The sequence below is a fragment of the Lepidochelys olivacea genome (assembly GCF_965140295.1).
Source record: "Lepidochelys olivacea isolate rLepOli2 genome assembly, chromosome: 20".
Taxonomy (NCBI): domain Eukaryota; kingdom Metazoa; phylum Chordata; order Testudines; family Cheloniidae; genus Lepidochelys; species Lepidochelys olivacea.
Genome location: NC_140430.1, coordinates 21731825 through 21758817, shown reverse-complemented (window position 1 = coordinate 21758817; position 26993 = coordinate 21731825). Strand labels below are relative to the sequence as shown.

At 46.3% G+C, this 26993-nt stretch overlaps 1 protein-coding gene across 1 annotated transcript; it reads left to right on the top strand.

Annotated features, from left to right (window-relative positions):
* The first annotated feature begins 16 nt into the window (after positions 1–16).
* PIN1 (peptidylprolyl cis/trans isomerase, NIMA-interacting 1) lies at positions 17–26479 on the top strand. The gene is made up of 4 exons (XM_084610307.1): positions 17–108; positions 3376–3576; positions 15105–15215; positions 25232–26479. The coding sequence occupies exons 1-4, from the start codon at positions 51–53 to the stop codon at positions 25339–25341; spliced, it is 480 nt and encodes a 159-aa protein (XP_084466433.1). The 5' UTR covers positions 17–50; the 3' UTR covers positions 25342–26479.
* The last annotated feature ends 514 nt before the right edge of the window (positions 26480–26993 follow it).

Genomic DNA, 26993 nt, shown 5'->3' with positions numbered 1-26993 from the left:
GGCCGGGCGGGGTTGGGCGCGGGAGGCGGAGCGGGCGCGGCGGAGGGAAGATGGCGGAGGAGGAGAAGCTGCCCTCGGGCTGGGAGAAGCGCATGAGCCGCAGCTCAGGTACCGCGGGCCGAGCGGGGGCCCAGGCGCTGGGGCTGGTCTCGGGAGGGTGGGGACCGGCTGGGGCTGGGGGGGGCGCGGGGACCGGGGGGGCGGGCGAGGGGGCGCCGGGACTGGGGGGGCGGGCGGGCGAGGGGGCGCCTGGCGGGGGAGGACTGGGGGGGCGGGCGGGCGAGGGGGCGCCTGGCGGGGGGGGCGAGGGGGCGCCTGGGCCGGGGGGGCGGGCGAGGAATGGGGGGGCGGGCGAGGGGGCGCCTGGGCCGGGGGGGCGGCGAGGAATGGGGGGGTGGGCGGGTGAGGGGGCGCCTGGGCCGGGGGGGGCGGGCGAGGAATGGGGGGGGCGCCTGGGCCGGGGGGGGGCGGGCGAGGAATGGGGGGGGCGCCTGGGCCGGGGGGGGGCGGGCGAGGAATGGGGGGGGCGCCTGGGCCGGGGGGGGGCGGGCGAGGAATGGGGGGGGCGCCTGGGCCGGGGGGGGGCGGGCGAGGAATGGGGGGGGCGCCTGGGCCGGGGGGGGGCGGGCGAGGAATGGAGGGGGCGCCTGGGCCGGGGGGGGGCGGGCGAGGAATGGGGGGGGCGCCTGGGCCGGGGGGGGGCGGGCGAGGAATGGGGGGGGCGCCTGGGCCGGGGGGGGCGGGCGAGGAATGGGGGGGGCGCCTGGGCCGGGGGGGGGCGGGCGAGGAATGGGGGGGGGCGCCTGGGCCGGGGGGGGGGCGGGCGAGGAATGGGGGGGGGCGCCTGGGCCGGGGGGGGGCGGGCGAGGAATGGGGGGGGCGCCTGGGCCGGGGGGGGGCGGGCGAGGAATGGGGGGGGCGCCTGGGCCGGGGGGGGGCGGGCGAGGAATGGGGGGGGCGCCTGGGCCGGGGGGGGGCGGGCGAGGAATGGGGGGGGACTGGCCCCGCTAGGGTTGGGGTGCAGACGGTTTGGGCCTGCGGCGGTTGTGGCCTGTAGGGGAGAGCCGTGGAAGGCTGGTCCCACAGGTGTATGTCTTGGGCGGGATGCGGTTGCTTGGTCCCTGTGGGCTGGTCTGGGGTGGGGTTGTTCCTTTGCATGGAGATGCCCTGGGGGTGTTTGAGCAGGGTAATTGGTTCCTGTGGGGGAGGTCCTTGCTGGGGAGGGGTGGGGGTGGGTTTTAGTTAGCGGGTGCCCTGCTGCGTGCACTGAATAGAGCCAGGGTTGAAGTGGCTTTATCAGTGATTCTCTGTGGTCAGGGAGGCTCTAGTGAGGCAGGCTGGGGATCTTGCCATGTCCTTACTTGGGGATAAGCTTTCCCCATTGTATGGGACCACCTGGCCAGAGAGCAAGCTCTGGAGGTCCCATGTTTGTTCACCTTATGGGGGATGGACAAGTCTGGAATGAAGCTCTGGGGTGTCCCTATGTGGGCAAGGGAAGTGGAAGCTGGAAAGGTGCCTGTCTTGGATGCTGGTCCCAGTGTGGGTGGGGTGGATACTGGGGTGTGTTCTGCTGTGGGGTAGGGTCAAGTTTGGAGCAATGCCTTGACACCCTCAATGTGCAGGTTAGAGGCAAAGCACTTGCACGGGTTCCTGACTTGAATCGTGTTCCAGATAGGTTTGCCAGGATGCTGCCAATCCCATGATAGTTGTTTTATAATGGGAGGTTTGGTCCCTGTATGTTTGGGCTGGAATTTCCCTTTCCCTCTTCCCCCTTGTTGCCTTTCTCGCGTTGCTCTGTGCCTGACGTGTGCTTGGTTTGCTGGTTCAAAATCCTTTGGGTTGAAAGGGGTTATAGAGAGGGAGGTTAATGATGGTGAAAATCAGACTGGCCCATGTGAATTCCTGGCCCATGCAGGAATGAGCTGCTGCTGCCAGCTTGGAGAGCAGGAGCTTGCAGCATCTCCAGATTACAGTAGTAGTTGTCTTGGCTTCACAACCGAGTGTTCCCTGTCCTCTTGATTGCTTGCTTCAGGAGAATTTTGCTGGTTATTCTAAAGAGCAGTTGATTTTGATTGGGGTGTGTTTCTTGTTAATGGTAGCACCCAAAGACACATCCAGGATCCAAGGCCCCATTGTTTGTGCAGTGCCCAGCACACACAGAAAGACATGATTTCTTGCTTAGTCTTCCAACTGCAAGATCATAGACTTGTGGGACTGGAAGGGACTCTGCAAGGTCCTCTATTTCAGTCCCCTGCACTCCTAGCAGGGCTAAGTATTATCTAGACCATCCCTGACAGGTGTTTGTCTCACCTGCTCTTAAAAATCCAGTGATGGAGATTCCACAGCCTCTCTAGGCAATTTATTCCAGTGCTTAACCACCCTGACAGTTCGGAAGTTTTTCCTAATGTCCAACCGATACCACGCATTGCTTCTTGTCTTATCCTCAGAGATTAAGGAGAACAGTTTTTCTCCCTACATCTTGTAACAACCTTTTATTTACTTGAAAACTGTTATGTCCCCAGACAAACCCAGTTTTTTCCAGTCTTCCCTCATAGAACACGGTTTTTAGACCTTCAATCATTTTTGTTGTGCTTTTCTAGACTTCTTCCAGTTTGTCCACATCTTTCCTGAAATGTGTAAATTATGATGCGTTTGTAAAGTATGAGTCGCTGATATCCAGGCCTTTCATCCTTCTTGTGTAGGGATTTCACATATATGCTGAGGTAAAGCAAAACATAATCTCCTTGTTCTTTGCCAGCAACCCAGCACCTTTCACCTCCTCAGCAGGGATAATACAGGCAGAGTTCTTTTGTCTGAGTTCACTTCTTCAGCACGTGTGTCGCTGTTATGTGATGCCGGAAAGCTGCAGACATGTTTTCTGCTTTCATAAGAATAATTAGTACTTTACAAATATGAACTATCCAGTTCACCTGTGGTAAAGGTTATCTTGGGAAGGCTTAAGGACCTGCTTCTATAGAAATCAGTGGGAGTTTTGACATGAGACAACGAGAACTGGATCAGGACTGAAGTGACTTGCCAAAGCTGGAAAGGTAGTTAATGTCAAGAGGCTGGATTAGAGTGTATGAGCTGTTGTGCTCACACCACCTCTTCCTTTATTATCCTTTATTTCTTATTAGGAATGTTTGTTAGAGACGAGAATCTTAACAGACAGGATTGACATCTGCAGTGGTGCAGCATCCTCTTATTATGGGATATTGAGTGTTTCCAGTTTCTGATTTGAGCTGACATCCACACATTCTCACCCACTTGCAGAAATTCAGAGTCTTGTATTTCTGATGAGATAAGCAAGAAGTTAATGCCATGAGTCTGAAAGGAACTTCTAAAATCTAATCCTCTCCTCCCTTTTATTTGTAGGCCGTGTGTACTACTTCAACCACATTACAAATGCCAGCCAGTGGGAGCGCCCCAGTGGTGGTGGGAAGAACGGCCAAGGAGAGCCCGCCAAAGTGCGCTGTTCACACCTCTTGGTGAAGCACAACCAATCCAGAAGGCCCTCATCGTGGAGGCAGGAAAAGATCACGCGGAGCAAAGATGAGGCACTGGAGCTTATAAATGGCAAGTAAAAGCAGGAGAGGTTGATGGTAGAAAAGGGGAAAGTCGTGTTAGGGCCTAAAACACACGCAGAGAGAAATGGCTTATTAGTGGCATGAACCCTCTAAGGCAAAGTTTTTGAGCCAAGTGGCTTGAACATGGACTTTCGTGTAGCACAGCCACTTGGGGAATCAATTTTGCTGTATGATTCACTGACCCTGATTAAATGACCTAAAAGTAGGAGCCATCCCTTTCCCACCCCCTCTTTGCGTTTTTGTAATGTCATGTCAGACAGGTGTGTTTGTGTACTCTTTGTAAATGTGTATTTTTATATTAAAAATAAAATAATTATTTGAAGCTAAAACAAACGTTCCTTTAACATCTTCCTTTTTCTATATTTAAGATTTCATTTGCCCTAATGCAGTTTCTATAAATTCTGATGAATCTGCCTGAGATATGCATAAACATTTGCACAGGGATAGTCAAATATCCTGCTCAGATGATCCACAAAAAGTACATTTCCCAACACAGTAAGTTTTCCAGTGTGTGGTGGCCTTAAACTGGTCCAGGAGGGATGGAATCCTGTGTCTTTCCTAATGTCTGTTGTGACAAGTCACCATACGTATTGTCCCTTGCAATGCTGGCAGTAGCTTTTAAGTGGGATGCTGCTTAGTCAGTGAGGTTTGGTCTTGTGAACTGAGCATGGGATTGGCATTTGGAGACTGGGTTCTCATCCCAGCTTCTCCATTGACTCTCCTATTGCTTTGGGGCCAAGTTAGTCAGGGTCTGGGGTGAAGTCAGTGGGAGTCTTCCTCCTGACTGTTGATCAGTACCTTAACCTGTTTCCCATTTGCGAAATAGTCTGACCTACCTCACAGGGGTGTTGTGAGGACTAACATTTTGTAAAATGCTTTGAAGCTGTAAAGCACGGTTACTGCTGCATGCTGTTATGTTATTGTAAAGTTTCTTGTTGCTTTTGGAGGGCTCAGAAATGAGGTTTTACTCGCAACAGCCTTGACCCTGCTTCAATTTAAAAAAAAAAAACAAACCATTGGACAGTGTCTGGGGGAGAAGAAAATCACCCCAGCAAACACTGTGTAGCCCTGAAGCCTAACCAGGGGACTAACCAGCAGGTGGTGCCCAGTGTGTTTTGAAAGAGATGCGGAATTAATTGCCAAGAATGCTAGTACCTTTTCAGGAAAATCTCCTTTGTGAGTTAGGTTAATTAATTAGTTATAATTGGCATAGTAAAAAGAAAAGGAGTACTTGTGGCACCTTGGAGACTAACAAATTAGTTAGTCTCTAAGGGGCCACAAGTACTCCTTTTTGTGAATACAGACTAACACGGCTGCTACTCTGAAACCTGGCATAGTAAAGCAGCTGTTGTGTACTGCAGAGTATGAGGAGTGTTACAGCAAAGTTTATTAGAACTGTGCACATGGAGTTGAGAATTTTATAAATAAAAATAATTGGAAATGTTTGACAGCCAGGCTGCAAATATTAATTTATTCTAGTAGATTCACTTATATCTTAGGGTGAAACTCTCCTCTGTGCAAAGAGCAAGACTGCAGTAGTATGTAGGCCTTGTGCTGTCCCCCTGTATAGAGGTGAGGATTTAGGTGGGGCCTAGGTCTTGTTTGCTCTCTGCATGGGGGGAATTTCACACCACACCAAATAACTGACAATTGACACTTTGTAGGACAGCAAACTTTACTGTCCTATAGTGATACAGCAGAACCCCATGTATCTGATCTAATTGGCATTGGGGCTTGATTGGATAATCAAAAATTGGGATAATCCAGAGAATGGGAAAATGTGGGGCTGCAGCGCCACCTAGTAGCCACAGGAGAGATTGTCCTTTCTGGACCTGTGTGTGCTGGTTGTTTGGCTCATATGGAGAGCTGGATAATGGAGGGTTGGATACATGGGATTTTACTATACTAGAAGCAAGAGTGCTGTTGTCATGGTACAGAGCAAGTGTTCATAAACTTAGGTCCAAGTGAGAGAGAGTGAATTTTAGAGGGAAAAGTTCTCCTGAGCTTTGTTAACTAAGTGGTATTTCAGATCTTTATAACCAGTTAGACTTTTTGCTGTTAGAAGACCTGCACATAACTTATCTCCCCCTTAAAAGCCCAAATAACATTATTCTGAATAAATGAATGAGTCGTCTTTATAACTTTGTTTGGGTGCCCTCCTTTATCTCAGACACAGCAAGTCTTCAACATCTGATTAAGGTTATGGAGAGAGACTTTTTAATCTTCTGTATGAGAGCCGGATGTAATTTTTATTTTAAAGTGATTTTTTTTTTTTTAGAGTTAGACTAAAGTGCAGGATTGACAGCCCTGGAGACTGAAGTCCCCTCACTATCAGATAATTTTTATGTTTAGCAATCTTTTGCCCCATGTGGCGCCTGAGGACGAGAGAGATGTGATTAAAACTTATTTGATGTAAATGTCCTGCTGTGTTCTTGATAAAGGCCATTAGGGATTCTTTCATTCATCATGTTTATTATCGTTGTATTTTTGTCTCCTGAGAATGAAATGGCATGATCAAAAAATCTATTTCTGTTGACACTCCCATCTGTGCTTGATAAACGCTATTCCCTGCAAATGTCATAAGGAACATGCACTCGTAATTATTTTATGTCAGTTGTTTCTGCATTTTCCTTGCTCCAGGAAGGTGAGATAGCACATGGATACAGTTGACCTGGAAAGATCCAATCCAGTATTATCCTCCTGAAAATGACAGAAAATTATAAAGTTTTTTTTAAAAAGCAAACCAGAAAAACCCACTAGAGAATGTATTGCATGAATGCATAGCTTAACTCCACTACAATTTCTGACAAATAGTCAGGCATCACTGAATTTCCTTGAGCAGAATTTCCTTGAGCAGATGTACTGTATCTGATGAACATAATTATAGCACAGAATTGTTTAAGGAGATCTCTTGGGAGGCGTTTGTTCGACAGACATTGCTCTTTAAACAAAACGCAAGACTGTGGTGCGCTGTTATCTCTCTGATATTTCCTTCAGAATCTTTAACTCTGGAATCAATGTTTTATGCAATATAAACCGGTGATTGGAATTTGTTTAAAGAAAATGCTTTGTTATATTCTACTGTCCTGAGGGAACCTGCTAAAGGTTAGTGTTTTAGATCGATGAACTTTGGTTAGTTTTGGACATTTTACTTGCTTGTGATTCTCTTTCGAGTAATAAGGAAAATAGATTGAAGACAGCTAGAGGTGATGCATTATTTGTGAATAAACCAGCATTACAAAATCTTATACCATTATGGAAGTTACAATGTGTGAATAAAATTTGTAGGTTAAATTAGTTTTCACTATAATCCCGATATTTTGATTTGTATTATAGCAGTGCTTAGAGGGCCCCATTGTGCCAGGCTCAGCACAAATACATCGTGAGAGACGGTACTTGCCTTGAAGAGTTTGATTGAAATAGACAAGACAGAGTTGGTGAAAGGAAGGATTATTAATCCCATTGGAGACAGGGGAGCTGAGGCACAGAGAGTAAGGATCTTGCCCAGAGTTGCACAGGGAGTCCATGGCAGAACAAGGAGTTGATCCCCAGTTTAGTGCTTTAACCACAAGATCATCTAACCACCTGGCAGCCAGTTGGCAGAGCTGTGATAACCAAATTTAGTTTCACTTTGCAGGCTTGTAAAATTCACTCTAACAACTTCATTCTCCAGAAGCTGCTAACAGCATGAAGGTCATGGTAGAAACTGACTACTCAGGGACTTCAGCGTTAAAACTTATGATTCTTTCTTAACTCAGGTGCCTTTACTTTTTTAAACATGGGTGTGCACATTAAGGCTGAACCTTCTTGTGTGTGTTGGTGCAATGGGAGGTAATAGGGTACATTTACTGGCAGGGTTAGTATGATGCTTGGAAGTAAACATGCACTCTAGGGTGATGCAAATATGTATTTTGGAAGAATGCTGTATTTTGATAGCAAATGTACTGTGCAAATATACTGTTGACGCTAGGCTGGAGCAGCTTATTTTAATTAGATAAACAATATTCATTTTCATCCACTGAAATGTGCATACATAAATGCTGTGAAAACAAACGGTCTTCTGCCCAGAGGCACAAGAGACACAACAAGCCTCTTTGGGGTAAATGGCTTACTCATAATCTTGCATTAATCTTCCTTAAATAAAATACAGAACCGACACACAGCTCCCTTTGTGTGCCCTCTTGCCGCTGCCCCCATTCTCCCCCCCCCCCCCCAAAAAGGAATACATACTAAACAAAGTAGAAGGTGGGATAAATATGCATACCCCTTTAGTTTAGCAGTACCACTCCCATTGCTGCTGGCATCTTTGTGTTAAAGCACATCATCACATTCATTCCTTAGAAGGAATATAAACTACCTTGGCTCTCAAAATATAGTCACAGGGCTGTAGTCAGAAGTCAGTCCCCCATTCTTCCTCTCTGCAACTCTCTGGCAGCTTTCCCACAGGCCTGGTTCTGATGTTAGTACTTGTCCAGCTAAAGATACAGAAATAATTCTCTACTCAATTAAATTCCTTGCATAATTACACAGATGTAGGGTACTGGCAATTACTTCAGCTGAAGGGATCCAATTGATTGACCTTTGGGATCGGGGGGGGGCAGGAAAATGCACCATTGGTGGGGAAATCCCAAGGCCTTGAAGAAATAAAGAATAGTGTTTTATGCTCAGTTTCAGTTAGTGGAAGACTGTTGTACTGGGAACTGCTTGAATGAAATCTGATTTAATTTGACAGATTTCTTTTATTTAAAAACCAAGCTATCCTCTTTCAGTCCCTAAAAATAGACAAAACTTAGCCAAGCAGAAGACTGAGTCATACTGGCTTAAGACAAAAATCAACCATATCTTTTTGTCACTGGTTGGGTCGCCAAAACCAGACAGTCTTTTGGAAAATCAAGGTGTAGCTGTTTGGTAGTGACTGGTTAGCTTGTTGTCCATGATGTTTTTTTCTCTCTAGTTTCTTCACGACATGGCAGCTTACTGCAATGTCTCATCCAAGGCAAAGGCTGCCACAGGCTTTTGTGGGTAGTTCTGGGGTCTGGAGGAGGAAGCTCGTCTTCCCCTCTCTGAATATGGACAGGCCTCTATCTCCTTGCTACGAGAGGTGGATGTCACATGTAATGGCTAACACTTAAAATTCCAACAAAAGCACAAAGACATCTCTGAACTCCACTGGACCATCTGTGCAAGGCAGAAATCACTCCAATAAGAATGTGGTATCTTTCCATAAGCTCATTCCTTCTAGTAACACTTGGATTTTTGCATTTTGCTTCATGGTCTCTCTTCACGCGTGGTGCTGTCAACATGACTCTTTGCATTCATCGAGGCTCTACAGGTCTCCCATTGCTGCTTACGTCTTCGCTCTTGTTGCTGCATGAGCTGCTGCTGTTCTTAAGTGCCTCTGTTTCCCCTCTAATTGCTTTGCCCTCTTCCACTCTTGCTAGTTTTCTTGCCACCCACAGCTTCTGATTCCCTCTGTGCTAAGTGGCCCCACTTTCCTAACTTCAGAGCCTACTTCTTCCATGAGCTACCTGTGCTGACCTTGCTGAGAGTCTCCATGGCTTCTTGCACCTGAATTGCTCTGCCTGTAGCTTGACTGAGTTGGTCTTTAAGCCCTTTTCTCTCTGTGCGCACTGTAAAGCATCATTTGCACCTGTATAAGGCTATAAATCAAAGATGTCAGAGTGGCATTTGCTTCCTGTGCAGATGTAGTTCATCTGTAAAATATTTGCTAATGAGGGAGCATTTCTGGAGCCATATTTGGAGTATGTGGTAGCAAAACTTTTTATCTCCTCAAACTTTGTGTCTGATATTGCCCTTTTCTGTCCCTGAGCATTTCCCCAAACTATTCAATGAATTTAGGGGTGTCTCTGTGTGCCTCTCAAATAAGGCTCTTCCACTGGCCCAACTACAGCTTGAACTCTAGTGTCCAGGTGCCCATCTTTCGGAGTGTGAGTGCTTTCACCTGGTTTACAGTGCCCAAATGGTAAGTTACCTCAATAAGTCTCTTCAGCTTCTGAAACCAGGAGATTTATTGACTTCTTCCTTTTCCTGTGTGCTTCTCCCAGAATCATAGAATCATAGAATATCAGGGTTGGAAGGGACCCCAGAAGGTCATCTAGTCCAACCCCCTGCTCGAAGCAGGACCAATTCCCAGTTAAATCATCCCAGCCAGGGCTTTGTCAAGCCTGACCTTAAAAACCTCTAAGGAAGGAGATTCTACCATCTCCTTAGGTAACGCATTCCAGTGTTTCACCACCCTCTTAGTGAAAAAGTTTTTCCTAATATCCAATCTAAACCTCCCCCACTGCAACTTGAGACCATTACTCCTCGTTCTGTCATCTGCTACCATTGAGAACAGTCTAGAGCCATCCTCTTTGGAACCCCCTTTCAGGTAGTTGAAAGCAGCTATCAAATCCCCCCTCATTCTTCTCTTCTGCAGGCTAAACAATCCCAGCTCCCTCAGCCTCTCCTCATAAGTCATGTGTTCCAGACCCCTAATCATTTTTGTTGCCCTTCGCTGGACTCTCTCCAATTTATCCACATCCTTCTTGTAGTGTGGGGCCCAAAACTGGACACAGTACTCCAGATGAGGCCTCACTGATGTCGAATAGAGGGGAACGATCACGTCCCTCGATCTGCTCGCTATGCCCCTACTTATACATCCCAAAATGCCATTGGCCTTCTTGGCAACAAGGGCACACTGCTGACTCAGAATGCTTCAGAAGAACCAGCAGCCATTGCTGTATGTATTGAAAATCCAACTGCCACACCTACCCTGCCTTATGGTCCCAAGATCTTGCAGGGTTTCACTGGTAGAATGCTCATGCTGATAATGGCTAGACCAAGCACAGTCTTCCCCCTTTCATAGCAATTGCTGTGTCCAGCATTTCTCTTTGGAGGTGGAAGACTGGATGTCCAGAAGGCAGCAAAGTTTGACTTACTTTGAAAGAAGTAAGAAGCTCTCCCTCACCTTTGTTTGGGGTGCTGAAGTTCTTCCTAGACGTGAACCCTTGAAGTTAAGTAGGTAGCGACACCACCTTTGAGGCATGTGCACCTACAGGGTGCCTCAGGAGAGGCAAGTGGAGAAACGCACACACGAGATCTGAATCTCTCTCTCTCTCTCTCTCTCTCTCTCACATCTGTGTTCTCCTGTATCATCTGAAAGAGCATTAGGACTTTGCCTTCCCTAATTATAAATAATCTGAAGACTGACTTGTTCCAGTCCCCTGCTGGTGTCCTTCACCGCTAAAGGAGAGAACCACCTCCTGAGTTTTGAAATGCTACAAGCTGGTAGTGCTCCTCTTCCTGCCATGATCACTTCACAGGTCTCCAGGGAGGAGGGCACACTTCTGTTGATTGATCCTCCTTCAACTTCCCCCTCTTTAGGGGTGTGTCACGGTTTCTCTCTCTCTTTAAAGCACACGCAGGTATGATGCTGTTAACTTGACTTAACATCCAGGCAAAGCACTGGACTGGGACTTGGGAGATCGGTGTTCTACTCCTACCTCTTCTGCTGACCTGTGTGACCTTCGGGAAGTCACTTACCCTCTGTGACTTTCCCTCATGCTCTTTTGTTTATTTAGGCTGTAAGCTCCTTGGAGCAGGGCCCCTCTCGCTACATGGCACAGTACTTAGCTCAAGGGGGCCCTGATTTGGGGTTCTAGATGCTGTTGTAACATTAATAATACCCCAGTACTCCTTGAGTGTTAATAGCCCTGCTATTAAGCTTAGGCTGCTATTGTCAAAAAAATAAACGCATGCTTATTTTATCAGTCACCAAATCACAACTGGAGTGGCTGCAACATTTATGTGAAGGGTGTAAATGCAAAGGGGAGACTGAAACTGACATGGGAGATGCAGGAGTGTGAAACAGCTAGGGTATAAAAGATAACTAGGAGACAAAGGAAGGAGAGGAGGTATTTTGTGGTGGCTGAGATGTACGTATTCACAAGCTTTACAGTACTTATCCTTACAAGCCTCCTGAGAGGCTGGGCAGTACTGTTGTCCCCATTTCACAGGTGGAAACTGAGGCACAGATACAAGTATTTAGGCACTTAACACCCATTGACTTCAGTGGGAGTTGCATATCTAAATACCTTTGAAGATTGGACCTGAGTGACTTACCCAGGGTCATGCAAGGAGCCTGGGGCAGAGAAGACATTTGAACACAAGTCTTCTGGGCTAGCACCCTAACCACTGGACCATCCTTCTGTCAGCTTGTGCAGTAGTCTTCCCAATGGAAATGGTGGCAGCCAGTTTCCTTGAGTCACTGGAACCTATGCAGAGCCTAGAAGAATGCAGTGCAGGGCACGGTCTCTGCTCTGGCTGGAGGGAAACGCTAGAGTGGGCCTAGGAGGGAATTTCTCCTTCATTCCAGTGAAACTAAATAAACACTGAAACAAATCATAGCAGTTTAACTTCCCAGAGTCTTAGGAACCAGAGATGAAACCTGTTGGGTCCTCTATAATCTAGCCCCCTGTGATGGCCAGTACAGGGTTATTTCTGTACCATTCATGGGTTTTGTGCCCTTTCCTGCCACTGAAAAGTCAGCATTCAACTAAACTTGGCTTGTACAGGAGTGCCTCTCCTAAAAATAACTGGTGGGCGTTGGGTGCCTTTGTTAATCTTAATGCTAATGGCTTCTAATTTAGAAAGTAAAGCAAGGCTGGTGCTGGTTGATTTAGCAGCGATGTCGTACCCTGCATGCCAGCAGTGCTCTTCAAAATGTCCCATTCAGTTGCATTAAGATATAAGAACGGCCATGCTGGGTCAGACCAGTGGTCCGTCCAGCCCAGGATTCTGTCTTCTGACCCTGGCCAATGGTAGGGGCTTCAGAGGGAATGAACAGAATGGGCAATTGAGTGGTCCGTCCAGTGTTGTCCACTCCCAGCTTTTGGCTGTCACAGGCTAAGGACACCCAGAACATGAGGGTTGTATCCCCAACCATCTTGGCTAATAGTCGTTGATGGACGTATCCTCCATGAACTTCTTTTTTGAATCTAAAATCCTGCATAGCCTGTTACTCAAAAGACTAACTGATTTCAATGTACCGCCAAGAACTGTATGTCCTGGCATAATTCAGATACCTGTGTGTGACACTGTTTTGCTTGTCTCTGATTAAATGTTTTCAATGCCTGAGTAGTTAGTTATACCCTTCCACTCTCCAAAATACAAGTCAAATATTATTGATTTAGTGATCAATGGCTCCATATCTAGTTGGCAGCCGGTATCAAGTGGAGTACCCCAAGGGTCGGTCCTGGGGCCGGTTTTGTTCAATATCTTCATAAATGATCTGGAGGATGGTGTGGATTGCACTCTCAGCAAATTTGCGGATGATACTAAACTGGGAGGAGTGGTAGATACGCTGGAGGGGAGGGATAGGATACAGAAAGACCTAGACAAATTGGAGGATTGGACCAAAAGAAATCTGATGAGGTTCAATAAGGATAAGTGCAGGGTCCTGCACTTAGGACGGAAGAACCCAATGCACAGCTACAGACTAGGGACCGAATGGCTAGGCAGCAGTTCTGCGGAAAAGGACCTAGGGGTGACAGTGGACGAGAAGCTGGATATGAGTCAGCAGTGTGCCCTTGTTGCCAAGAAGGCCAATGGCATTTTGGGATATATAAGTAGGGGCATAGCGAGCAGATCAAGGGACGTGATCGTTCCCCTCTATTCGACATTGGTGAGGCCTCATCTGGAGTACTGTGTCCAGTTTTGGGCCCCACACTTCAAGAAGGATGTGGATAAATTGGAGAGAGTCCAGCGAAGGGCAGCTAAAATGATTAGGGGACTGGAACACATGAGTTATGAGGAGAGGCTGAGGGAGCTGGGATTGTTTAGCCTGCAGAAGAGAAGAATGAGGGGGGATTTGATAGCTGCTTTCAACTACTTGAAAGGGGGTTCCAAAGAGGATGGCTCTAGACTGTTCTCAATGGTAGCAGATGACAGAACGAGGAGTAATGGTCTCAAGTTGCAGTGGGGAAGGTTTAGATTGGATATTAGGAAAAACTTTTTCACTAAGAGGGTGGTGAAACACTGGAATGCGTTACCTAGGGAGGTGGTAGAATCTCCTTCCTTAGCGGTTTTTAAGGTCAGGCTTGACAAAGCCCTGGCTGGGATGATTTAACTGGGAATTGGTCCTGCTTTGAGCAGCGGGTTGGACTAGATGACCTTCTGGGGTCCCTTCCAACCCTGATATTCTATGATTCTATGATTGGCTGATGTGAAGGAACAGTCTAAAAGGTGAGTTACGTTCTGTTGTTTCTTGTTACACAGATATGAGGGCAGGGTAATACATGGGCTGGAGTTTTAAGACATAGCTTCCAGTTAAGGCTGTGAGTATTTCCATTATAACCCCATTTTCGGACACCCTTAACTTTCCAAATCTTCCACCTATTTGGCTGAAGTTTTCCATGTTTGGCCTTTTACCAAGGGTAAACTTTTGTAGATTTAAGTACAAAGTTCTTCTCTTTTGGTTGGTTGGTGGTGAATTTCTGCATTTCAACCCCGCTCTTCCCACCACCCTTTTTAGCCACTAGAGATGAAATGGCTTAGGATACACAAGGAAAATTGAAAGGTGCTTGGAAGTAATGCATCACTAAGAAGTGCTTCAGTGTTGTGGGGAAAGTTTATAGTTTTGACTTGATTTACATTGAAGAGGGTTTGCAAACCTCACTTCTTACATGCAGAGCACTTCAGAAAGTGCACGACTGTCTGTCTTAGCTGGGTGGTGAAAAGGCATCTGAGATGTGAATTGCTGAGACAGGTTCTGTGGGAACCCAGCATTTGTAGTTTATAGACTGACCGGTGCATAGTGAGTGAGGTTAGGGCTTCACAGGAGCTGCTTCGCCATTTGTTGCACATCTTGTGTAAGTCACTGTCATGGATTCTTGTCTAGGATACACAGAACAGCACACCGTAGTAAAAGATACTATGAGAGCATCCGAGGTTGTAGAAAAGCATGAAACGTTAATTACGTGATCCACTACATTGTAATACAGACACATGAAGGTGAATGGAAGAGTGCCACTGTTGCTCAGGAAAGTGGGGTTTCTACAGTGATGGGAAAACTCCTCTTGTCATTGTAGGAAACTTCAACCCTATGGTGCTATCGTGACCTAGCAGTGCCTCAGTAAATGCCAGTTGTGTAGACATGGCTAAAGTGGCAGTCATGCTTGCAAGTGCAACCTGAACTTCTGGGATTAAGTGCAGCAAAAGGCCACTGATGGTGGGCACAAAACACAAAGCGAAGTCCTGAGGTGCTGCTTTAGTTTCTTGGGAGTTATGGACCTTCTGCCATGGTTCAGACTTACCATTAGGGGATGCTAAGACTGAAGTACCTCTTTGAAATGGCACAGGGGCAAAGCAGATCCCTTGAAATGCCTCTCAGTAACTTACAAAAGCTACATTTATCTACCCATTTTCATAATGAATATTTCCCTCCTGCCCTACTCCCCAGCAAACTCTCTGACTTGGCTCTTGGCTCTGACTATGAATTATCACGTGTGTCAACAGGATACATCCAGAAGATTAAATCTGGAGAGGAGGATTTTGAATCCCTCGCTTCCCAGTTTAGTGACTGCAGCTCGGCAAAGGCGGGAGGAGACCTGGGTGCTTTTGGGAGAGGTAGGTGACACGAATTGAATACTGAGATTACGTGATTGACATTGAAATTCCTCCGTAGGGGGTGAGGATTAATAATGCCCTCTGTTCCCCCTCCCATGGATCGGTGAGCGAGGAGACTTGCTGCACATGAAATGTAGTTTGCTGCTTAGACACTAAACCAATTAGGAATGCAGCTATGATGATGATATTATTCTAGGAGGAGAGGATGTTACACAAATGCTGCTTATGAAATTGGCTTTCACTTTGGGAGAGATTTTTTTTCCACCATGCTGAATGGGAATCCAGTTGTTCAGCGTAACAAACTGTGAACAAGGAGGAAATGAGTAAATGGAACTAACGACAAAACAGGCAGATAATTAAGCACTAATCTCAAAGTGTGTGCGGGGGGTGGTTAATAGCAAATTGGGGGAATGGGGGCAATTTTCAGCCAAGCAAAAATAATGCTTCTGGTGAGGAAATTAATTTCAGAAATGTTGATCTGTGTGATGAGGGAGTAAATACAAGAAGCTGCTCTCCGATCACTTATTAACAGGGGATTTATTAGGACACTTGAAATAAGGAAGATCCTTTGAAATTTACAAGTGAAACTGAATCATCTGAGATTCATTGTCCTATGATCACTTAATTTTTGATTTTGTTTGGAGTTGCTCATGTATTCAGTTTCCACTGAGTAGAACAAAGTACAAAACAATGAGATCCTGTAAATGATGAGTGTTTGGTTTGTTTTTTTTAAAACGCCCCCTAAATGCCAGGAGATGTGTCCGTGTTGCATATTGTAGCTGGAGTAAATCAGGAAATTGGTGCTGGCAAATACAGCATTTTCTGTCTTTGGCTTTAAAACGTGTTCTCCAAAGTCACAGAAACTTGAACAAACCCAAAGGGAAGAAGTCTAGCGAGAACTGTCTGCAGCTGAAACAGTGCGGTGGACTCCTGTGTCACCGTCAATGGAAATCCCACATTTTTCCTAAGCTCACTGTTGAGGACAGCAGGATGAGGAGTGAGTGTTCTTAAGGCAAGTTCCTGAACATTTCGCATCTTTTCCCTGCTGCAAATGTACAAATTTTGTAGCAGAAATCTATTCTGATGTACAGTACTGTAAGTGTATGTTAGAGAGCAGATAGTGCCCAGGACAGTCTACATGGTTGTATCAGAGTAAAAAAAAGTATCGTTTTATATCCACATACGGATCTAATTGATTAAATGAGAGTTAAATGAGAGATTCTTCAAGTACGGTCCCTGTGAGTGCTCCACTTTAGGCACGCACGCGCCCCTGCACCTTTGATCGGAGATTTTTGGTAGCAGTGCCCGTTCGGTCTGTGCATGTGCCCTACGCATCCTTGTACCAAGGCTATAAAGGGCTGTGCGGGTGAAGCGCCTTCAGCTTCTTCTCAGCTGCCTGCGGCCAGAGATGGAGTCTAGCATGTGCCTGTTTGCTGTCTATTTACCCCCTCCCCCCCATCAATCTTTTAGCCACATAGTTAGTGCTTCGTAGTAGTAGGTTTAGCACTTTATAGTTGGAACTTCTGTTCCCCTTTTTTCTTTTAAAAACAAAAAAAACTTTTCCCCCCAGTAAGGGGTTTGAACAACTTTTTTTCTTTTGTCGAGGATGCCAGTCTCCCTAAGATTTAAAAGGTGATTCTCTTGTTGGTTATGGGCACTCCCACTGCATTCATTGTCTCAGAGACTCTGTTCCCAGCACCTGTAAAATATTCTCTTCTTTTAAGGGAAAATCCTGTAAGAACAGGGAAGTTAAGCATAGACAATTAATGATGGAGAGAGCCTTATGACCGGCTTCAGAGAACTGGGTACAGAGAACTCGGCTGTACAGGTACCCTCCACATCTGTCAGTGCCGCCTCATCATCAAGAGCTCTGTCACCAAGAGCTTCCAAAAGGAAGATGACACCAAAACCCCAGTCTCTGGCATTCTCGTTGCCTGAGGTACCTATAACTGCACCACTGGTACCAAGAGCTTTCCCGTTCCAAGTGTAAGGGAGGAGATCAGAGGAGCAAAACAGCAGAGTACCTCATCAAAGACCCAGTCACCGGAAACCTCAGGCCCCAAAAAGAGAGCTAGTGAGGCTCCAAGTACTTCAGATACCATGAAGCTCGTTAAGACTTTAACTAAGTCCAATACCTCAGTGATACAGTGCTTGGTAACAGACTACTACTACCAAGAGACCAGCTTCAGTGGAATACTTGACCCCACTCAGTATCAACCTCAGTGTCGCGCACAAGAGCTTCTTCAACATCATTGGCGATGGTACTGAATTCTGTTGGGCTTCCCGTACTGCAGGACTTCTGGTACTGAATGAGCCATGATCTCTGCTCCGTGCAACCTCTGGATGCCACTTGGTACTGAGGTCGGGTGGGTCGCTGACTGCTCATGTTTCTGGAAGGCCTATCTCATCATCTTTGGGTATCCATGAGGAGGGACTGTCCGCTCTGATACAATATGTGGAGGAGCATTCTGACTCGGACTCCAAGCTTTCTGTTCAAGGAGCTCCAATTTACTTCAGGAGATGTTATTCCCTCTTGCAGATGCTACAAAGGCAGGACACCAGACCCCTGCCTTCCAGTGCTTGGGATGACCAGCATTGGATTCCTCCCCCCATACCATATAGTCTCTCTCATTTGCCTATGGATCCCAGTAAGGCCATGTACCACCAGCAATATCGAGGGACCTCAATACATAGGGAACACAGAATATCTCATTCCCTGGTACCATCCAACTGGCCTCCCCATTGTGAGCCTGAGGAGACCTTTCAGGAGCAAAAGGCAAGGGCGGACAAGGAGGTTACCCCCACCCCCAAACAGCTCATTGTCCTCACAAGCTGAGGTACTCATGCTACCATTGCCATCATTAGCTGATGACTTTAGACAATTCCAGGACCTAATGAAGCGAATTGCTGACACCCTGCAAATTCCCCTGGAAGAAGTCCAGGATTCCCATCATGGGCTCCTGGACATATTGCACACCTCTACCTCAGCACAGGTAGTGTTGCCAATTAATAAAGCCCTCCTGGAGCCAGCCAAGTCCATCTGGCAAACTCCAGCAAAGCCTGCCCTCCCCATGCACCCCCAGTCGGGAGGGCTGATTCTGAGTTTTTACTTTCTTATCCAGCACCAAACTCTCTGATCGTGGACTCAGTCAATGACGGGGGCTGGTAGCATACCCAGAAAGCCACCCCTTCGGTCAGATGAGCTGTTCAGCTATCCTGCACTGCAGTGCTACGGATGATCACCAGGCACTGAGGTCAGAATGCGTCTACCTGAACTACGAGATGTTTAATGGTTTTATTGACCATTTACCACAGGAACTTTGAGAACAGTTCAGCGCCATAATAAAGGAGGGTCACCTTTTGGCAAAAACTTTACTGCAGGCTTCACTAGATGCGGCGGAAACTGCAGCCCTGTCTGTTTTCACCACAGCATTGATGAGGCAGGCTTCCCAGCTTCAGTTGTCCAGGTTTCCATGGAAGGTACAATCCACTGTGGAGAATTTTACCTTTCAATGGACAGAAGCTTTTTGCAGATGACTTGCTTCATAGCCTAAGGGACTCTAGGGCAGCACTTAGGTCTTTAGGGATATACACGCCTGCAAATAAAAGGAAGCTTAGCAAGTCTCATATGGCACAGATATCCCACCTGATCAGTTTTCTGCCTTTCTTAGGCCTCCAGAACCATGGGCGAAGAGGTTGAGGTTTTCAAAGAGAGTCAGCAACTACTGTGACTGCTTTTATCCCAGCTTTCAACATCATCCAAACACCAGTTTTGATGGTTTGGTCAAGAGTCCAGACCACCCAATGACCAGGTTTAATCAACCGCACGACACAACCCCCTTTTCTCACTTTTGGACACAGCCTCTCTCTCTCTCTTTCATCAAGCACGGGTGGCTATAATATCAGACAAATGGGTATTGGAGGCCATTACTTTGGATTATACTGTCTAATTTACTTTCACCCTGCCCTTCCAACCCCCCTCCCCACCCCTGTTCAGGGATCCCTCTTACAAGCCGTTGTTGACACAGGAGGTCTCATCACTGAGTCTAGGAGCCATAGATCCAATTCTACTTCAACATGGGGGAAAGGGTTCTATTCAAGATTCATAGAAATTAAGGTCAGAAGGGACCATTATGATCATCTAGTCTGACCTCCTGCGCAATGCAGGCCACAGAATCTCACCCACCCACTCCTGCAATAAACCTCTCACCTATGTCTGAGCTATTGAAGTTCTAAAATCATGGTTTAAAGATTTCAAGTTGCAGAGAATCCTCCAGCAAGTGATCAAGATATTTTCTGATATCCAAGAAAAACAGGGGTTGGAGGCCAATACTAGATCTCAGGCATTTGAACAGTATGTCAGGCATCTGAAATTCAGGCTGGAGTCCCTAGCAGCTATAATTCCCTCCCTGGAACTAGGGGACTGGTTTGCGAAACTTGACCTCAAAGATTGCTACTTCCACATAACGATTCATCCTTCTCAAAAGATTTTTGTTTCACTTTCAATCACAGTCATTACCAGTACCAGGTCTTATCCTTGAGCCTGTCATCTGCCCTGTGGGCGTTCTCAAAAATCACGATGGTCATAGCTGCCTACTTCCATTGTTTAGGAATAACTTTTTTCCTTAACTTGATGACTGGTTGCTCAAAGTTTGGTCATTTCAGGAGGTATGGTCGTCAGGTCAAGCAACTTCATTATTCCAAAGTTTAGGCCTGCAGACAAATCTCAGTAAATTGATTTTTTTTTTTTTAAATAGGAGCGTTTCTGGATTCGATAATAGGCAGAGGTTCTCTCTCTCTCTCAACAGGTTCCTTGCTGTAAAAAAACAAAAACAAAAAAACACCTTTATACAAAGAGTGCACCTCAGTCCTCTGGCTGTAGCACGAATGTGTCTACAACTGCTAGAGCACATGGCAGCTTGTATTTTTGTGATGCGCAATGCCAGCTTGAATCTTCAGTGTCTCCAGGGATGGCTCAGGACTGTTTAGGTATCCAATAAATGCAGTCTCAATAAGCAGGTATCTGTATCCAGTCAGGTACTACAGCACTCACCTGGTAGATGGAGCTACCCAAAGTTTGTGCACAAATCCTGTTCAGCCAGAATCCCCCTACAGTCATGTTAACATTGGACGCTTCCCGCTTGGGATGGCAAGCATATTTGGGTCCTCACACAGTCCAAGGAGCAGCAGGAACAGCACTTACACATCAATCTGTTGGCATTAAAGGGGTCAGAAAGGCTTGCTTTCACTTTCTTCCCCTATTCAAAAACATGTCCATCATAATCTTGATAGAATACATACATGCTATGTAGTCCATCAATTGGCAGGGTGGAATGCTTTCCACCTCAGTCTGATAACGCTTTGGAACTGGTGTGTACCCAATCAGATAGTCATCTCAGTGGCTTACCTCCCATGTATACAAAACACAGTGGTGGATGACCTGAGCAGACATTTCTCCCTAAATTACGAATGGGAGCTGGACTCTCTCAAGTCCTCAACAAAATATTCCTAGCTTGGGGGTCTTTTTTATGAATACCCTTCAACATCATTGCTGTTAAAGGTCCTTATCAAGATCAGAGAGGACCAAGGCAAAGTTGTTTTACACCAACTTGGCCAAGACAAGTTTGGTTTCTTTACCTCATCAAACTTATTTCTCATCCTCCACGGTGGCTCCCTATCAAACCTCGACTATTGTCTCAGGATGCGGGTCAGACACTTCACCCCAATCTGAAGATTCTGTAACTACAAGTTTGGTTCCTCAATGGTTCTTTGGACTAGAGACCACATGTTCATTGGAAGTACAAAAGATACTATTAAATAGCCAAAAGAAATCTACTGAACATACTTCCCTTTAGAAATGGAGAAGTACATAACTGCCATACCAGGTCAGACCAAAGGTCCCTCAAGCCCAGTATCCTGTCTTCAGACAGCGAGTGGCCATTGTCAGGTGCCCCAGAGGGAATGAACAGAGCAGATAATAGTCAAGTGATGATTGTCCATTCCCAAAAGATTACAACCTTTGTAACCAGCGCCATCTTTCTCCATCCAGTCTCCTCTTTCCTCAATCTTTGATTACTTGTTGGAATTGAAAAATTCTGGCCTTTCTGTGAGTTCTGTCAAGGTTCATTTAGTGGCAATTACAGCTTTCTGTGTGCAAATAAACGGTTTCTTGGTATTTGCACATCTGAGTGGAGCGAGATTCCGGAAAGGACTTACCAATCTTTTTCTGCAGATTAGAGCCCCTACAATGCATTGGGATCTCAGCCTGGTTCTTAACTGTCTCATGAAACTATCCTTTGTACCATTAGCTATATGTTTGTTGCTACATCTGTCTGAAGATGGCCATCTTGGTGGCCAACACTTCTGCTTGAAGGATTGGGGAGATGGGCTTTACCTTCTCCTTAGAAAACAATGTATCTTTAGGACCTCCTCCAAAGTTCTTAAGGTGTCCTGAATTTTATATCAACCGAACTACTCACCTTTCGGGTTTTTTCTAAGCTGCATCAGTCTACAGAGGAGTCAGCTCTTCATACGTTAGATGTTAAGAGGAAACTATTCAGGGAGACTTTCTAGACTCTGTTTCTATTGCAGCCGGGTCTAAGGGAGTATCTGACTTTCTAAATGGATCTCTGGATGTATTATTGCCTGTTATGGTTTCACTGAGGTTATACCGCTCCTAAGAGTGACTACATGCTCTGCTACATTCTACATCTGTAGCTCTGCTCAAAAACATTCCGGCTGCTGAAATCTGGTGGGCTGCGATATGGTCCTCACCGCACGCATTTTCCAACCACTGTTCCCTAATTCATGCCACAAGATCAGTTGCAGCAGTAGGCAGTGCAGTTCTTTTTTTAGGGATGGACTCTCTTCCAAAACTACCATCTCCCGGAATTGATACTGCTAGGGGGTCACCTGAAGTGGAGCACCCACAGGGACGCTACTCAAAGGAGAAGTTACTCGCCTTGTGCAGTAACTGGAGTTCTTTGAGATGTGTGCCCTCTGGGTGCTTCGCTATCCTCTCCCCTCCCCTCTGTGTCGGAGCTGCCTCTGTGGGCTTTCCAGTAGAGAAGGACCTGAGGACGGTTCACCCACACAGCCTTATGTATAGGGCCCTACCAAATTCATGGTCCATGTGGGTCAATTTTACGGTCATAGGATTTTAAAAATCGTAAATTTCATGATTTCAGTTTAGATCTGAAATTTCATGGTGTTGTAATTGTAAGGGTCATGACCCTAAAATGAGTTGTGTGGGGATTGCAAGGTTATTGTAGGGGGGCTTGTGGTTCTGCTACCCTTACTTCCGCGCTGCTGCTGGTGGGGGCGCTGGGCAGCTGGAGAGGGGCGGCTGCTGGCCGGGAGCCCAGCTCTGAAGGCAGAGCCGCCGCCAGCAGCAGTGCAGAAAGAAGGATGGTATGGTATTGCCACCCTTACTTCTCTGCTACTGCTTGCAGAGCTGGGCCCTCAGTCGGCAGCCGCCCAGCTCAGAAATCAGCAGCACAGAAATAAGGGTGGCATCGTATGGTATTGCTGCCCTTACTTCTGCACTACTGCTGGCCAGGCACCGCCTTCAGAGCTGGGTGCCAGGTCAACAGCCGCTGCTCTCCAGCCACCCAGCTCTGAAGGCAGTGCAGAAGTAAGGGTGGCAATACTGCAAACCCCACCCCACCCCACCGCCTTGTGACCCCCTGCAATTCCCTTTTGGATCAAGACCACCAATTTGAGAAACACTCGTCTCCCCCATGAAATCTCTCTAGCATAGAGTAAAAGCGCACAAAAGACCAGATTTTACAGGGGGAGACCAGATTTTATGGTCTGTGATGCGTTTTTCATGGCTGTGAATTTGGTAGGGCCCTACTCGTGTAGCCGTGGTACAGGGCATGGGGGTGTGTAGTGCGCATACACAGGCAGAACAGGCACGGTTACCAAAAATCTCTGCTCAAAGGTGCCGGGCTCATGCACAGCTAGAGCAGAGCACCTACAAGGGCACGCAGCTCAAAGCATTCCAGTTACTGCACAAGGTGAGAAACTTTCCCTCCTTCCTCAAACAAATATTTCCTTTTAGACAGTGCAGAACACTGTCATTTTATGGATTCTGATATAATGAAATACCCATGAATCTTAGGATGCAGTGACTGATAGTTTTGGCTCATTTGGAGACTGTCAGTTCATTGTAGTTCTTGGTGACTTACAGAAAAGGATTTCTCCTGGTTTAAGCAGAAAGTAAAGATATGTTGCAAGACTCTCTCTCCACTAGATGACACTAGAACTGCAAGTGGCTGCTGCACTTCCGGGATGTCACACTTAGTCTCCATCTTTGCCTCTTGCTGTCATTGGGCTGCAAACATAATTTATTAGAACTGTGAATACTGGTTACTTCAGAGGTGAAACTGCTAAAACATTCCAATTTATCTTCTTGAAAAACTGCAAGTAATTGACGCTTTTTGCTTTAGGAAAATTATTCTGGTGTGGCACACAAGGGCTCTTTCCTCGTCTGAAGTAAAGATCTTGTGCTAGTAGCAGAATTAACTAAAAACTAAGATGAAGGGTTTTCAGTACCCAGTTCTAGGGGAAATAGTGCTGTTTTAATTATCTGTGAATGTGTCATTAGAATAAGAATTAGGGAGACAGGCAAACTGTTTGCCTCTCCTACCAATTAATATAAATTCTAGATACTAAATTGAGGAGAGATGCAGAATTCTGAGAAGTCCTATGTATCCAGTTACTTCAGTAATAAAACCAGGCTTTTTTGAAGGGTCAGACATCAGGATGAAGTTATGACTAATCCTGAAAGGAGGAATCTAGCCTCCATGGCATCTTGCTGCCTTGCTAGAGCAATGACTATGGATGGATTTTGACCCGAAAGTAAAATATATGAATTCTGTAGCAGCTCCTCAGCTGCATGTGATGCATCCAGGATGTATGACCTGTGCGGGGCTGCAAAGCTTTAGTTCCTAAAGAGATTAGTATATCACTGAAATGGCTCCTTTTCCCCCTAAAGAGACTGCTGCTGATCCATCTGTCATGCTGTCTCTAGGCTTTCTGCAGCCATCTCCTAATGTGCTGCAGAGTCCAAAGCTACAGCACTGTCTTGAAACCCTGAGACAAGGGTCATAAACTTACAGGAGATTTATGTTGTGTTCCTGGCGAGCAGATGATCTATCCCTCTTCAGGCATCTCAAGGCAAACACTGCAAAGGCAGTCAGTGCTAAGTGCAGGGAGTGAAGTTTCCTTACGTGCCAGGAAGCTCTCTGCCCTTTTGCAGGCATCTGGTGTGCAAGTCCCAACAGTGAGACTGTGATCTGCTGGCAGAGTGGAGCCTCGTTATTTCAGCTGGGATATGCAGTTTCTCTGTTATAACTTCCAAAGTGTCCCAGGAAATTGGGCAAAAATCGTGTTCCCTCTTGAACCCGTAACTCCCCTCGTGGCGGAAATCCATCTGACTGAACCTTTGTAGCCCACTGCAGAACTGCTGTAGGCCACCCGCTTATTATCCCTCATACAGGGGCCATCTCAGCATCACCTGTGGCTTTCCTAGGTCTCCACTGATAAACCATCAGGAGCCTGGTGACATGGAGACCAGAGCATTCAGCATGCTGTCTATCTAGGTCATGACATTACCCAGATGCATCCTGTGAATTATTTAGTGCAGCTTGTAATGCACACCGCATCTCTCCTCTCTCTGTGCCTTAAGGGCATCTGAGACTCAAAGACTAACACCCACTTGTGCCAGTGAATCTGCAGAGATTTCCTCTGCCCTTTGAATCCCCAGCTCGCTGAAACACTTTTCCTGGCAGCAGTGATGTTTATGGAGTGTGAGTGAAAGCTCTGAATCTGAGTCATGTGTGTTGGTGGAGTGTCTGCTGGGAACAGATGGAAACAGACACCCCCTGCAAGCTATTAATTGGTGACTTTGTTGCTTGCCTGGAGGCTGCCTTCGTTTGAGGTTGGTGTGCTCAGAAAGGTCTTCCACTCTCTGCTGACTTAATTGAACTCTTTCTCATTGCTGCTTTCTGCAGGTCAGATGCAGAAACCTTTTGAAGATGCCTCATTTGCGCTGCGGGCTGGTGAGATGAGCGGACCGGTTTTCACAGATTCAGGAATCCACATCATTCTACGTACGGAGTGAAGTGCCTGGTGACCTGTAGAAAGGAAAGAGCGAGGGGAAGAAATGGGGGGGAACCCTACTCCAGCCCTGCACTCTCCCGAATGAACTTCATAGATCTAGTTAAAAAACCTCATTTCATATCTCAATACCTTCCATGGCACCTGACACAACGGTTTCCACCTATAGAGATGCATGGTTAGCCAAGGATGAGAATGTAATCAAACTAACAGACGGTAGCATCTTTCATAAGCAGAGAGAATGTTAAAATTCTCAAGCATGCCACAGCCGCTTGAGTTTTATATTGACAATTCCTCCGTTTAGGAGACGTGTCGATGCTAAAGGTCACACTTCAATGCTTCCCACATCCACCTTATTAAAGATAGAGTATTTATTACAGAACTGCATTGATGGTAGCAAAATTGACTTGTGAGCTCTGGTGTTTAAGATGGAATGAATCTCTGTCCCACCGCCACATCCCTGCACTGCTTTAAAAAAAAAAAAAAGAAACATTTTATCTAGAATAAACAGCATTCGGTCTGCACCCCAGTTTGTTTGTAGAACCGATCTGTCAAAGCCATTTATAAATTGATGTTAAGATACCACACAAAGAGCCGTGCTGGTAAGGCCTGTCACTGGTGCCTGTGTGTAACTTCCCTTCATGTAGCTGGCTCAGTGCAGATCGTTGTGTTGGTCCTGCCAGACAATGGTAACTGGAGCTTCCACCTTTGCCGTTGCATGGGCTTAAAACTTGAAGATGCCTTTTGGTTTGTGATGAGTATAAACAAAGTGCGGGTTAATGGCCAGTAGTTCCCAGTACAGAAAGATCAGTAGCCAATTAAGCTGTGTAAAGGTATGCAGAATACTGTGTGTTAACCATTCCAGCATGAGGTCACTCCATTAAGACATCACAGTGCCATTTGGAAGGAGGGACTGCAGTGTGGATTTTCAGTGTGGAGAGAGTGCTGTTTTCTCAGAGCTTCTCTTTATCCACTTGTGGTTTAATCTCTGTAAGTCACTGTTTCCAGTTACATTGCATTGCTTATGTTTAGTCAAAACAAAAACAAACCAGATAAAGTTTCCCAGCTTCGGTCCAGTGCAAAGATGCTGTATAGTTCCAGTTCTCTTAAGCAGAAAATAAAGCCCTCTCCGGTTGAACATTTCCAAAGCTCTGGCATTCATTATTTCTTCCCTTCCTCCTTAGATTGTTCAGATCTCTTTGGTCTTTTTTAAATCCCTGTGCAGCATGTGTAAAGGCAGCTTTGGCCAGTTTGATCTTAAAATGGAAATATAACTCCAGTGATATTAAACAAAGCTGTTCTTACTTGTTCTTTCTGGGTCTTGAAAGAAAATCAAACAGCCACCAAATAACGGGGGGCCTGATTCTGCCACTTGTGGCTGTGTTGAGTAGGGCCTTGCCCAGGGCATAGTTCTGTTGGAATCATGGAGTCAGGTGCAACTCCGTGTGAGTAAGAATGTTACATCAGGCTCTTTAGTGTCTAATTCAGTAACTGTTTCCCAACTTCTCTCAGTTCTGTAAATCTGCAGAGTTTTTCTTTATATCAAACCAGCCATTACAGACTCACTCCTTGGTGTGATTTAAAAATTCCTATCTTGTTTAAAAATGAGGAAAGGCGACATCTCCCAAAAGCTCCAGCCAATTAAGATAATCACCT